This window comes from Neopelma chrysocephalum, unplaced genomic scaffold (assembly GCF_003984885.1).
Source record: "Neopelma chrysocephalum unplaced genomic scaffold, ASM398488v2 Primary Assembly neopelma1_97034, whole genome shotgun sequence".
Lineage (NCBI taxonomy): Eukaryota > Metazoa > Chordata > Aves > Passeriformes > Pipridae > Neopelma > Neopelma chrysocephalum.
Genome location: NW_020925676.1, coordinates 74,208 through 87,811, shown reverse-complemented (window position 1 = coordinate 87,811; position 13,604 = coordinate 74,208). Strand labels below are relative to the sequence as shown.

Below are 13,604 nucleotides of genomic sequence, written 5' to 3'. Positions count from 1 at the left end.
GTTATTTGCTCCTAAGTGTGTGCAAATATTATGTACACCTTTGAACAGATATGAACAAAGTATTAATTTTCTGTGTTTTCCAGAAATAATGGATTTTTTTTTCCTAGATTTTTTTATTGGCTCCTAGCTATCCTAGCTAGTCAGTGGTATTCTAGTTAGTCACGGAATAACAGACTATTTTAATAAACAGCAGTGAGCAAAACGTTTATTTGATGGACCTAAGCAACTGCATGTAAGCATCGAAGGTAAAATTTACCTTTAAATAAATGTGTGTCATATTGCACTTCTGGAATAATTTCTGGGCAGAAAAAAATCTGTTAATGGTAAATTTGCTGTAGGGATTCTATTTTGTCTAATGTTGCAAGTGTTGTTTCCACCTTTATGCGGGTAATTTGGTAATGACTGTATGATTCTTATCTTTTGAGAAATCTACAGCTGCCTGTTCAGTCTTAACAAACCATTTAGCCAGTTATGTATGTTTAGTGAGGGCCACAGAAAGTTCACAATTTCCTGAATATAGCCACAGAGTGCAGGTATTGTACCCTAAATAACACACCAGTTACTGTAAATGTTAATAGATGGAGATTTTCTGACTTAGATTTAGTAAGATCCTATAGCAAAACTATCTGTTAACTCTCTTTTGGCTGCTTGGGATTGTGAAGGGGGGAGCATAGTTTCTACTCACTTTTATCTTTTGACTAAAGGAAGGAAACAATTTTTGAAGAACTTTCAAGATGGGAAGCCACAGCTTTAGCTTTATTAGATTCTTTACTTTTCTCCTTTTTTGTATTCATACTGAGTTTTCTAGTTCTTGGTAAGTTCTTCTAAGAAAAATCTGACGCCTGCCTTCCAAGCACATCATCAAAGACTTAGGAAATTTATTTCAAGTTAGTTGAGGAGCCCTTCAAGTGTGAGCTTAACATGAAGACAGAGAGTGTGCATTCATATCTCTGTTAGTTATTTGTCACACACAGGGACAGAATTAATAAAAATAGATGAAACAAGGATAAACAGAACAAACGAACATCTTGCCAGCTGAATCATCTTTCCCAATAGTTGCCATTTAATGCAAAACGCAGCTCATTTTGCCCTAATACATGGCTTTTTTTATTACAATAAAATAGAAGTTACTCTGTAGTGCTTCAGGCATTATTTTTTGGCAATAGCTTTTTGGGGTTTTTGCAAGAAAAAAACATGAATGGTCTTTTGGAAGTGAAAGTCTGCATGCGCAAGTCAAGTTGCTTGGTTGCCAGTGTGCATGTTCAACTGTGGGCCAGTGTACAATTTAAAAATTGAGGAAAGTTACCAGTTTGTAAAGATTGGCAGACATTACACAAGGGAGTCCAGTCTGTGCTGACAGGCAGGCATGTTATGATCATGTATTTTGAGGCAAGAATGGTTCTAGAAGGGAATTTTTCACAACAGCACTCTTTTCAAGGGAAATAAGTAGGTGTTGACACTAGATCTTTGTGTGTGATCTTTTGCATTAGGGCTAGACATGCTTTCACTTACTCTTTTTCTCCTAATACAGTAAGTATTCTTAAAATCAAATACTTTGAATTGGAAATGATGAGGGAGGGCAGAAAAAAGGAATAAACTGATTTTGGTTTGTTAGTTGTATAACATGGGGAATCATGTTTTGACTGAAGCAAGATAAATATTTTGTCAACAAAGGCAGATGCATATGGAGGCTGACTTTGCTGTAAAATTTAATGGTGTGTATTTTTACTTTTCTGGGACTATATACAGAGTTTCATTTTTAGCACTGTCACCTGTGGTGTTATTTTTTCGTCCCTTTTTAGGTTGTTGAAGCCTATGGCCTAGTGTTTCAAGACTAGCTTTTCTCTGAAGTGTTCTGAAGTGTTGTTTTTTCAGAGTGGACACATGCATTACAGCAAAAACCATATCAAACAAGCTTCCAAGAAAAAGGTGTGGAAAGGTGAAAGGAGATAATGAAACATTGAAAATACTGTGTGCTTCACTACTTCCATGTCAAATAATAAAGAAATTAATTAGAATAAAACCTACAGTTCTTTTCCTGCTTTTGCATAGTCACACTACTTTGTGCACTTTTAAGTCTTACATGCAGAGACTGAAATATGTCCAGCCCTTCAGATGAAGGGAAGATAAAGGATAGTTTATTTTACCACAAAATATATTTTGCGTTGCACTCTCTTACTCCTCCACTTGTCTTTCCTTGTTCTTCATTTTACAGCTTCTGCGATCCCAGATAATGGAAGGAGATCCTGCCTAAAGCTTAAGGTCTTTGTGCGACCAGCAAGTAAGTTCTTCAGATTAAGTTTTTGAGGGTGGCTTTCTAGTGCATGCTTTACTGTGTGGTCTAGTAAACAGCAGTAAATCTTTTTTTTAACTGTTAAATCTTGTATCTGTTCTTACATACAACAATGTTTGTGTTATGATTTTCATCATATTTTCCTGTTGTTTTTCATAAAGCTTTAATTACATCGCAGTTGCTAACTTGTTGTTTCTGGAAATGGGTACAGATGAGAGAGTGTACTGGCATTTGGACAAGTGCCACAGACTTTAAAATATGAATGTGCTTAATTATATAAAGTAAATAGAGAGAAAAAAAGAGAGGAAACAAGGAAAGTGGGGAGTTTAAGGGTGTCTCACTAACATATTTGGCTGTTATCTTTATTTTCGTTATAGACAGCTGTATGAAAACTATAGGTGTTCATGATCGTGTTTTCGATGTTAACGACAAAGTAGAAAATTCATTAGAACCAGCAGGTTAGTATGCTTAGAGAATCTCTTTTAACAAATGCGTGTATCCCTCTGGTGCTTCAGTACTTTTTTTCCTCTTCTCTCTGCGTGCTTTGCATGGTACAACTGCTCTGCTTTTGCACATTTCCAGCAGTGCTAATGCACTGTATAATATATTTCCTGTATCCTTGTATAATGCAGGGGAAGAAAAATGTTGCTTTATTTGCTTTTTTTGGGTGACATGGTTTAATGTAATATGATGTGTGCCAGTGTAAAATTTTCACCAGTATCCTGAAGTCACTGGCCCATCCAAGCCAAACACCCAGCATGTTGGCAAAACACTCTATTTACTAACTGGGTCCAAAGTTTTAGAAATAAAGGTCAATGGGCACACCTCATTTATTATGTACGGTTTCAAAAGACCTTCCGAAAAACAGAACCACTGCTTGTTTAATGCTGGTGCATGACACAGGCATGCAACGAACTGAGTTAGTGTTTATATAGAAATTAGTCCTTTAAAATTATATATATTTGTGTGTATAAATGGTTAGGTAAAGTATTGTTTTTACGTATATGTACCTACACACACACATGCACACACACTGATAGATAGATAGATAGATGTGTGTGTGTGTATAGGTATAAAAATTTCTCCTGTTTTTATTGAAGCAAACTTAAGTTGGGGGGGACTTTTCTGTTTTGTTTTTTTTGCAAAACACTGCCTTAAGGATATGGATGCTTGCTATGATGAAACCCCTTATCTGCCCAGGGCAAAGTTATATTAATCTCCGAAATCAGTCAAGCTGGCATGTCTCTGTGTAGAAAGTGCATGTGTGTTGTTTGAGTGGCTCAAGTTTATGATAGATAGAAGCATATTTAATTCTACGTGTATATGTAATCCCAACAACATAAATGAGATGGCTCATGACATTAAAATTAGGTGGATAGGTAGGAGAAGTATTTGTAGTAGTGGTATACCCGTTTGTTTTATATATACCTACCCAGTGCTCACACATTGTTTTATTAAAGCCTCAATAATTAAAATACACAGTTAAACAAACAAATTATACCAGAAAATATTGCACATATGCCATTTAGTACATACCTTGAAGAACAATTACCAAGATTTTTTTCTCTCATGCTGTTTGAAAGGAGACTTCCTCTTTATGTATGAAGCAACATACTAATTTTTTGCTCTCTGTTATGTGCAGTTCCTTTAATTAAAATTCATTATTTATGCAGGAGAATAAATAAGGTTTTCACAAATTATCCAATTTGAATGATATGCCTATGGATAAACAATAGGGTTTATTGTTTTTCTTTGAAATAATTTTCAGAACTCTCCTAAAGTTTTGGGGTTTGAGAATCAAAGATGTTTTCTAAGCAAATCTAAATGCAAGGACAATGCATTTACATTAGATACATTTATACATTTGATAACAACATTCTTGTACAGAAGACATAAGGATATTCTTTCACTGTCTCTGTGTTACCTACGAATCTAGAAACCCAATGCACTTTTTACATTTTGTGATTTGGTAAACATGATCTAATTAATGTGTATTTCTCCTGTTACTGGCTTGCAAAAGAGATCATCTGAGTAATAAATGCCTGATTTTAGTAAACTTGCTGAATATTTATTTTTTTCAGCAGTGCTGCTCACTTCCCATTGAATGGCTATAACTAGCTAGCATCATCACAAAAGCACATCATTAGAAAGCAGCAGGCAAACCAAGGAACCAAAATCAAACAAAGAGCATCCTGCAGTCTGAGATGAAATACTGTTTATGTTACCAGGAGGAAATAATAGCTTTAATGAGGAGGTTTGGTACCAAAAAACTCCCACTGCTGACATCAGTGTGTGTTTGCATTATTGATTGGTGGATCTTGTTGCATGTGTTCTGTGTCATGTACTAATTTGCATGTCTCTGGTGAACATCCTCTGCTTCTGTGCTCTCCCCTGGCCTGCCATTGTCTTCTTCCACAGTAGACAGAATTGGAAGGCAGGAGGGCCATGTTCAGCAGATTACTTACTGTCGTCTTTCTTTTAAAAATCACCATTTGTGTGATTTTTGAACCCTTGTAATTTCACTGGTTTTGTTCAGAAATTTGTGGGAAGCTGATCCGTAACAATCATACTTCTTTCAGAAGTGATCAAAGTAATTGGCTCTATTCCTGTCCTCCACTTCTCTTCCTCCTTAAAAATAAAAATAAAAAACCCCTAAACAAAAATTGCAGCTATGCATATCTGAAAGTTATACCTCAAGGGCATGTGATATGACGCTGTGTGATCTGAAAAATTTATGGCTGTCAAAATAATTTTTCTATTTACTGGTGGCATTTCCAGTCTTTAGCAGTGACCTTCTGGATTTTACTCAGGAGTTTTTCCTGTTCATTACTTGCCTTTAGTGTTTAAAATTAAGGAAAAACTTTTTCCCAAGCCTTAAAGAAAGTGCAGTTATAACTCTGCACCTCCAAGGAAAATTGTATATGTAGACTGATATTCATAAACACAGATGAACTGTGTCTTCTAAGAGACAAGTGCAGAAACCTTGCAACAGCACTGACAGAAAACCTGGATGATTTCTCAAAAGGAATCCCTTAATGTTACATGGAAATCAATTCTTCTGTGAAGAATGGCTTTATAAAAATGGCATCATAGAAGATCTCCATATTTTTCATTTAAGCAAAGTAATCTTTTTAGCTTAGTGCTTTTTCATTGAGTTTTTTAGCCATAGCCAGTGTTCCAGTTGTGGCAGTATCTGATAGTCATAGAGGATGAGGATTTATTAGGGCTTTACACTAGTTGTGGCCTGTTGTGTTTTAGTGCTGACTCACTGATATAATTAGGATGAAACTGTTGACATTCAGTGTTGCAAATTCAGACTTATTTGCAATTCTGTTGATGATGCAAGAGATGGAAGGTAATACACATAATTCTATCTAGTTTTAGTTCATCAGCAGTGAGTAAATGTTTTCAAATTGGGAGAAGCTAACTTTAAATATATGAAAGAAGGTAGAACTGACAGTCAGGACAGGGTTATTTTTTCTCTGTAAATTCCTAGAGTATATTTTAATTGAGAAGGAAGCGTTAGTGAAACACTGTATTGTCATTGCAGTGTCATCAAAGTACAAGATTGTAACTCGGAACTGAAATGTGAAACAGCTTTTGGTATTGACAACCACTGGAATTGTCACTTTTCAGTAGCCAGCATTCACTGAAATTTTTAGATTCCTTTGGAATAATTCTGGAGGAAGAATACTGGGGCCTTGCTCAATGTGCCTGGGAAGGTCTCCTTGTTGTACGTGGTGTGGAGCTGCAGCTAAAGTCATTCCAGCCAGTCTTTCCCACTGACATCACAGAATCACAGAATGGGTAGGGCTGGAAGGGACCACTGGAGGTCACCTAGTCCAACCTCCGTGCCCAGGCATGTCCCCTAGAGAATGTTTTAATGAGGATTTTGTCCAGATGGCTTTTGAGTAGAAGATTTAGAAGATTCTGGGCAATCTCTTCCAGTGCTCAGTCACTCACACAGTAAAGGAGTTCTTCCTCCTGTTCTGGTGGAACTTCCTGTGCATCAATTTCTGCCTGTTGCCTTCTGTGCTGTTGCTTGGCACCACCAAGTAGAGATGATGTCCCTTTCTTACAGACGTGAACTATTTACGGCTGATCAGTGCTTGCTTGTCATACTTTTGCCTTGAGCAGCACTGAAACCTGTTGATAAGCCTTATGTGATTATAGCATCAATTAGTGCTGAAAAAAGTACAGGTGATAAATTGCTAATTCAGTTTCCTGTCCATCTTGCTGTGTAACTGAGCTGGGGCTGAAGAGCCTATTAACCTAAATTATGCTAAGTGCTCTATCTGCTGTTATGCTGGGTGTCGGGTAGGAAGGGGTGGGAGCTTGTTAGTAGCTAAAGCCAAGTAGTATGAAAGGCTCTATGCCAAAGTGTGGTCCCAGTGAGCCCAATGTCCTTACTCCTGCTTCCCTTAGTCCTCTAGGTGGACTTGAACAGCTCTCAACCAGTGTAATCCTGACAGTGCAGTTTCTTGAGATAGGAGCTGTGAGACAGAAACATCATAGATATGTTGACATCTCTTACAAATAGGGGAGCTTATTACACTTAATTTTGCTGGAAACTTAAAGGACTCTAAAAAACTTATGAATACATTTTGAGTCCACTTCACACTTCCCAAAAAGGTTTAGCTTATTTCTGTCAGAGCTGACTTTTTATGGCAAACCGCAGACAGACAGATTGCTTTTTTAAATAGCCAAATTAGGATATGGGGGATATGGAGGGCCAAATGTGGATATGAGCAGTATGGACGGCTTTGCAGAGAAAAATACCACTGCTGTAACAACACGGAAGCTGAATTTGACTTTACCTACCTTTTTTATATTACAATCTATGGCTTTTACGCTGATCTGTAGTTTATGAAAACTAAACAAAGCTTTATTATGTACCATAAATTTAATATTTGTTACTGTGTTCTCTTCTGCCACTAATGCATAAGCATGTTTCCCCAACTCATCTGGTTCTTTTCTCATTAGTTTTAGCAGCACATATGTATTTCTCTATTTTGTGTACAATAAAAGGGAGTGAGATTTTCCAGATTGAGTGTGTATTCTATAAAATTGGTGATTGTCATGTGTTCGCCTTAAAAATTCTGTTTCAAGAAGGGGGGGGAATATCTTAGATCTCCTGCACATCCCCAGGTGCAATATACTTCAGTGGAAATTTAATGTGAGGAAGAGGAGTATATGCTTGGGCTTACAGGCTGTCATTTCAAATTCAGGAGCCCAAATCTGTAACTGAGTGAGGGGATTAACTGTGAAATTAATTCTGGGCATGTGCAACACTTTTGAAAATCAGGTGTTTTTATTTAGCTGCCTCCCAACTGACATTGCTATCTAATGAGCCATCCAAAGCTAGAGCTACAGTCTTTTAGTGGAAGAGGAATCTTTCATTCCTCAATCTGCTAAAATCAGACTTACTTTCTGCTCCTCTGGTCTTCAATGGGAGTTTTTTGAGTAAGAAATGCAGGACTAGGCCCCAAGTTGATTACATAATGAGGTATTACACGCTTGTGAATGTCAATGACAGCACAAGGTTCATTGCCCTATTTCATAAAGGCACTGAAATCTACTTATGGTTGTCGGCTCAGTGAGAGTTTATTAAGGATGCAAAATCTCATTGGAATGTGTGCTTTCTGTTTGAACAGATGATACCGTACATGAGTCAGCCGAGCCATCCCGTGGCGAGAACGCGGCACAGACACCAAGGATACCCAGCTGGCTTTTGGCAACTCTATTGTTCCTCCTGGCAATGCTTTTGATATTATAGCAGAGTATGCTCCGACAACCTGTCGCAGAAAATATCAGGGTCTTGGAACATCAAAGACCCACCTAACTGCTCATCCCAGGAAAGGGACTTTATTGTTTTTGCAGATGTCAAATTGTTATTTTTCCCTTTTCTTCTCCCTTTTAGCCTGAACTCAGCAAAAATTTGAAGGGGATAACTAGCTTCAGCACCCACCCCTACCTACCCTGTGACTTTCTTAACCCCTCCATATAAATAAAAGGACTCCAAATGAAAATGCCAAACTATAATAGTGACACTAGTGATTCTTATTTTCCTCTGCATTCTCCTTTAAAAAGTCACCTCTGTTAGCTCACTGTGTCATCCTTGTGTGGACTAGGAAGAATAGTGGCAGATACAATCAGTGAGGGATAAGGAAAGTGAGTGAAAACCTGGGAGAGTCTTTCTCTGTGATACAATATTTATGCCTTTTTATTGAGCACTATAGGATGATCATGCAAGGCATTGTGTCTCCATGTCAGGACTGGAGGGGAAATATTAAGAGTAGACATAATATAACACCCTTACCTCCAGGAGTTTCTAAATGAACTGGCTTCTGAAAGGGAAAGATGATGTTTCTTATGGGACTGTCTTGAAACGTCTTTGACAGTAAAATTTGTGCTCACAAGTAGAGATGCTGTCTTTGGTGAGAGGAAGAAGTTTAGTATTTAGGAATGTTAGCATACAGCAGGCAAAGTCAGATTTAGGAAACTTCACTGGGGGTGTGAGTGCCTCTGTTATTTCGTTTTAAGGGGATAATGCACACCGGATTATTTTATTTTAAAACAAATCAACCGTGGTGCTACAATTTTTTCTTGAAATGCAGAGGCACTTTTGAGAATAAAGTGACCTTCCCCAGCGCTGACTTAGTAGCTGATAGCCTTGGATGCTGCTCTGGGTGTTATTACATGCTAAAAGAGGACATCAGTGGCCAGACGAAACATGTTTGGGACACAGGATCTTCAGTGTGCTCTTGATTTGTCTCTCCTGCAAGTTCCTCAGTCATGGGAATAAATCACATGTAGAAGAAGCCAGGGCACTCTAATAGCATTGTTTGGTGGGAGGAAAAAAAGAAGTGTGGAATACGAATTCAAGTGTTGATTTTTGTCTTTTCACCTTCCAGCACAGTTTGAAGAGTAGAGGAAACATGTTTATCAACCGGAGATAAAGTAGATGGGCTCCCAAAGACTTAACAAAATATTTTTTTAAAAATCCACTAGAATAGAAAATACGTTATTTAGATATACTTTATGCTGAGAGTGAGTATATATGCTTGTCCTGTTCAAACATGTGAGAGAAGTGGTAACCCTTGATGCAATTAGGAAATGGGACTGTCTTGTTTGATGGAATTAGGTATGACCTTGTTAAGGAATCTGAGCCTTGGCTAACACAAAACTTTAAAAAGTAGTTTGCCAGGAAGTGCAAGCCTTGGAGTGCTTTTTGGCTTGGCTACCATGGAATTTGAATGCTAAGCATAATCAGTGAAATTTCAGACCCAGACTGAAACAGAGCTTTTCTGACAAAAACTGTGGTAATTACATTAAGTGTGAAACAAAACACGGAGTGCATTCAAGCAAAACAAGATTTTTCTATTTTAATTATGAAGAAAAAGTCTGCTGTAACAAAATTGAGTGATGCCATTAATGGACAGCACTTCGTAGGCTTTGTTTTTTGTTTGTTTTTTTTTTAATGGCTAAAACCTTTCCAGGAGTTGAAGCAGGAGAGGGAAAAATAAATTTGAGATGTAAAGGGAGGTTTTTTGCATGCTGAGCTATGACCTGGGCTTGCCTGATATCGAACATATTCATCAATGCAGGGCCTGTACTTAACAGGAGGAAAGCAGGAAATTTGCTCTAGTATGAAGTGCACAGAATAAAGATACACAGACCAAACAGTGAGGGAAGTCATCATCTTATTACAGGCTGTCTGGTACTTTGCTCTCTTTAATGTGTATATGCTTGGTACACACACTAATACTTCCTGAATTTAGGAATTATAAAGCTTTGGATGAGGTGAGGTTATTCAAAATACACCTTATCAAATGGATTATTAACCAGAGTACAGATAATATTGCATGATGTGTAACCATATTAAAATGATTCATAGCAATTGCAGGCAGTCATACCAGTAGTGCCAATTTAATGTAGGAACAGTGACTTCATTTGTCATCTTTTGTCTCTGAATGATGTTGGAGTTGAAGAAATACATTTATCCACAAAGGATTGTCACTAGTGTTACTCCTGGTGAAACTCACCCCTTCATGTTGTCACAGAGCCTTGCTGGGTAGGTGAGGGACAACACAAATGATGTGGCTGCATGGCAGATCCCGGTGCTGCCTGGCACGGCGTGGCTGGGAGCAGCATACCAGACTCTGTCAGTTTGATACTTGATGGCATTAGGCAATCCCAGTCATACCAAGATACATAAATGTTGGTGGGCTTTGTGTTGCATTGCAAATCTCTAGATGCTTTAAATGCAGATGTTGCTGCAAATTGAGGAGATTTTTGCTTCCTTACCCTTTATCTGCCCCAGCTCAAGTCTGAGGTACTGATTCTCCCTCAGCCTAGGGAGAATGGGTTACGTATGCCCATGACCTGCGCTCCTGGCTGCCAAGTGCATTGCAATGTGAAGCAGGCAACATAGGGATCAGTCAGTTTAGTGGATACTGTGTATCCTTCAATAGACAAGGTAACATTTTGTGTTAGTTTAGAATATTGTTTTGTACTGTACTTACTTGGATGGCGAAGGAAAGACAAGTAAAACTTAAAGCTATGTTCTTTAAATTCTGTATTATTAGCAACCTCTGTTGTATATAGTGTTTGATAATAAAGTATTAATTTGATTCTTATGTCTTTTGTAAGTGAGAACAATAGACTTTCAGGATATTAAAATCACGTGTTGATTACAAGACAGAGCTTTGAAGCATCAAGTGTGATCATGGCTGAGAACTGAGAGACAAGTGGCCATGACACTGCAGCATACAGGACTCATCTTTGAAAATCGTTCATCTATTGCAAGACTTCACAATGTCAAGACCTGGAACAACATGACTTTTGATGATCAGTGTTTTGTCCTCAGTGTTTAAAGGTCTGATGTTGGAGCCCTGTGGTTTATGTGTTAGTTTTTGTTCTTTTTTATCATGTTTGTTTCTAAAAAGGCTTTGGGGATATAACAACTTTTCTGTTATTTTGTTTGTTTGTTTCTTTTTTATTTGTATTTTTTCCTCCTGTTTTTCTTCTGGTTTTGTTCCCATGACTAGTTTTTTCCAGAAAGGATCTTGCCAGTGTCATGTACGATATGTGTGTGTACTTTCTTCCAAAAGAACTAGAAACAAATTTGGGAAGTACTGAGAGTAGTTGAGTAGACTGTTTCCTTTCCTCTATAACTGTGGAAGGAAAATGGTTGTATTTGTACCTGTTGATTCCCACCCTTAGCCCTCAAAACTGAATTTAATCCGTTGCCTTATGAGTGCAGTGGTTCAGTCACTTTAAGAGGTTTAGAGTGTTAACTCTTCCCCTCTTTTCATTACACTTGGATTTTGTAATCACCAATTTTAATGTACAACCCTCTACACTTCTCTTCCCTCTTCCTGCCCTTCCTCCTCTCCCACCCTCCTCCTTTTTTCATTTGGAACTGTGAATGGGCAGATCTGTTTCTGGTCTGGCATCACTGAGTTTTTCCCATGCATTCACCCTCGAGCTTCTCGGATGTGAGACAAATCTCCCTACAATAGGCTTTCTGCCATTGTCTGTACAGTTTAATAGATGCTGGCATGTTGGAGGTTACCCATGAGTCTGCGAAATCCGCTTACCATGCTTACTCTTGACACCCCATTGAAGACACTCATTGTGTATGCATCTGGGTATGAAAGTCCAGCTCAGTGTGGTCCTGTGCTTGTACTGCCCTGCTTTGCAGTTTCTTTGCACTTACTCATTGAGTGCTGTTTTTGAAATGCTTACATTATATGAACTTAAAGGAAAATGTTAAAAAAAAAAGGCAACAAAATCCCTGCCCCATAAGATCTGTATTTGTATATACACGTGTCCGTACAACTATACTTAAATAAAATTAAAGATTTTCATCATTTTAATTGGTTCTTTTAGACTACATTTTTGTTTAATTAACTACATTTTTATTTTGTGAGCTATTTGTACCTCACTTACATAGTGGTCAGCGTTGGAAGAAACCTTCAAAGTTCTTCTAGTCCAACCTTCCTGCAATGAGCAGGGACATCTTCCACTAAATCAGGTTGCTCAGAACCCCATCCATCCTGACCTTGAATGTTTCCAGGGAAAGAAGAGGAATGAGGAGTATGAGTGGGAAAGTGTGAAAAATGCAGTAGGCACAACTGACTAGAGCTCTAGCTACCAATGTCTTGGCTGATCTAAAGCCTGACTTCTCCGCTCTTCACCATTTTTAAATGTGTTCAAAGATCATCCAAATCCTTAGGAGGGTAAGCCCAAGTGCTGGAGCATTACATGGTCTCCGTCATCACTTCTACTCTGTTCGAGGCCTCCTGAGCAATCTTCCTTCCTTCCCTGGGTAAAAGGTATTTGTATGGTGTAACTCTTACTCATTGAAGAGTAGAGCCAGCCCCAGATTTGGCAGCTGCACTCAGTCCTCCTCTACGAAGATGCTCCTCAGACTGATGAAGAGATCGGGTTGGAAGTGGCTTTGAAGTATCAGCAGTATTTTTCCTTACTAAAGGGAGGAAAAAGGCTCAGAGTAGTGGGAGCCTCATGGATGGCAGAATTTGAGCAAGGGCGCCTCCTGAAGGGAAGAGGAAGAAGATTGTCTGACTTTCTTCTCCTTCCTTCCACCTCTGCCCCTGGAGGCTGATGTTGTGCCTCTAAAAATGCACAGGACTGCTTTGGTTGACTTGTATTTATGTCTGAATAGTTGTCTTTGATAGTGCCTGCTCACTAGTCATATGATAGGTTTAACCTGAGAATTTAGGTCGTAAAAGGTGGGGAGCGAATACCGAAACCTGTAATACATGCACTGTGTGTTCGAAGTTGCTGTAATTACACCATGTTAACATTAAACTCACAGAAAGCTTTTTATTATATTAATTAGTTGACAGGGCAGCAAGTAGTAATTATAACTTACTCTAACCTTCTTTACAAATGAGAAGTGACAGCTTCGTGAGATTTGATACAAAGAATTGATGCACCAGACATTTTTCCTCTGAAGCTGTGATGTTACAACCAGGGCAGGATTATAAGTGACACATGTTCAGTATGTCTTAACATAATAACCATGTCCAGAAAATATCCTGCAGTTTGACACACTTAATAGCCTTTGCTCAGAAGACACTCTGCTTTTGCTGAGAATGGTATTTGATTTCATTTTTCTGCATTAGTGTGCACAATGGGTCTTTGTACTCCCTCTTCTTCCCTTCTGCAGAATATTTCTGCTCACAGAGTACTTCTGAGGGCATTCTTAGGAATATTCAGGCATGCATCATACTGCTATGATATGGTTGTGTGCCAAAGTGGTTTTATTAATTTAAAACAAAGC

General features: G+C 38.3%; 1 protein-coding gene across 4 annotated transcripts in view; it reads left to right on the top strand.

Annotated features, from left to right (window-relative positions):
* EFNA5 (ephrin A5) overlaps window positions 1–12,168 on the top strand; it is a 220,630-nt gene extending 208,462 nt beyond the window's left edge. For all 4 annotated transcript variants that reach the window (XM_027671157.1, XM_027671159.1, XM_027671160.1 and 1 more), the window contains exons 4-6: window positions 2,216–2,281; window positions 2,671–2,751; window positions 7,948–12,168. In XM_027671157.1, the coding sequence (XP_027526958.1) occupies window positions 2,216–2,281; window positions 2,671–2,751; window positions 7,948–8,069 (269 nt within the window). In that variant the 3' untranslated portion in view covers window positions 8,070–12,168. The remainder of the gene's footprint in view (window positions 1–2,215; window positions 2,282–2,670; window positions 2,752–7,947) is intronic.
* Window positions 12,169–13,604: the final 1,436 nt, after the last annotated feature.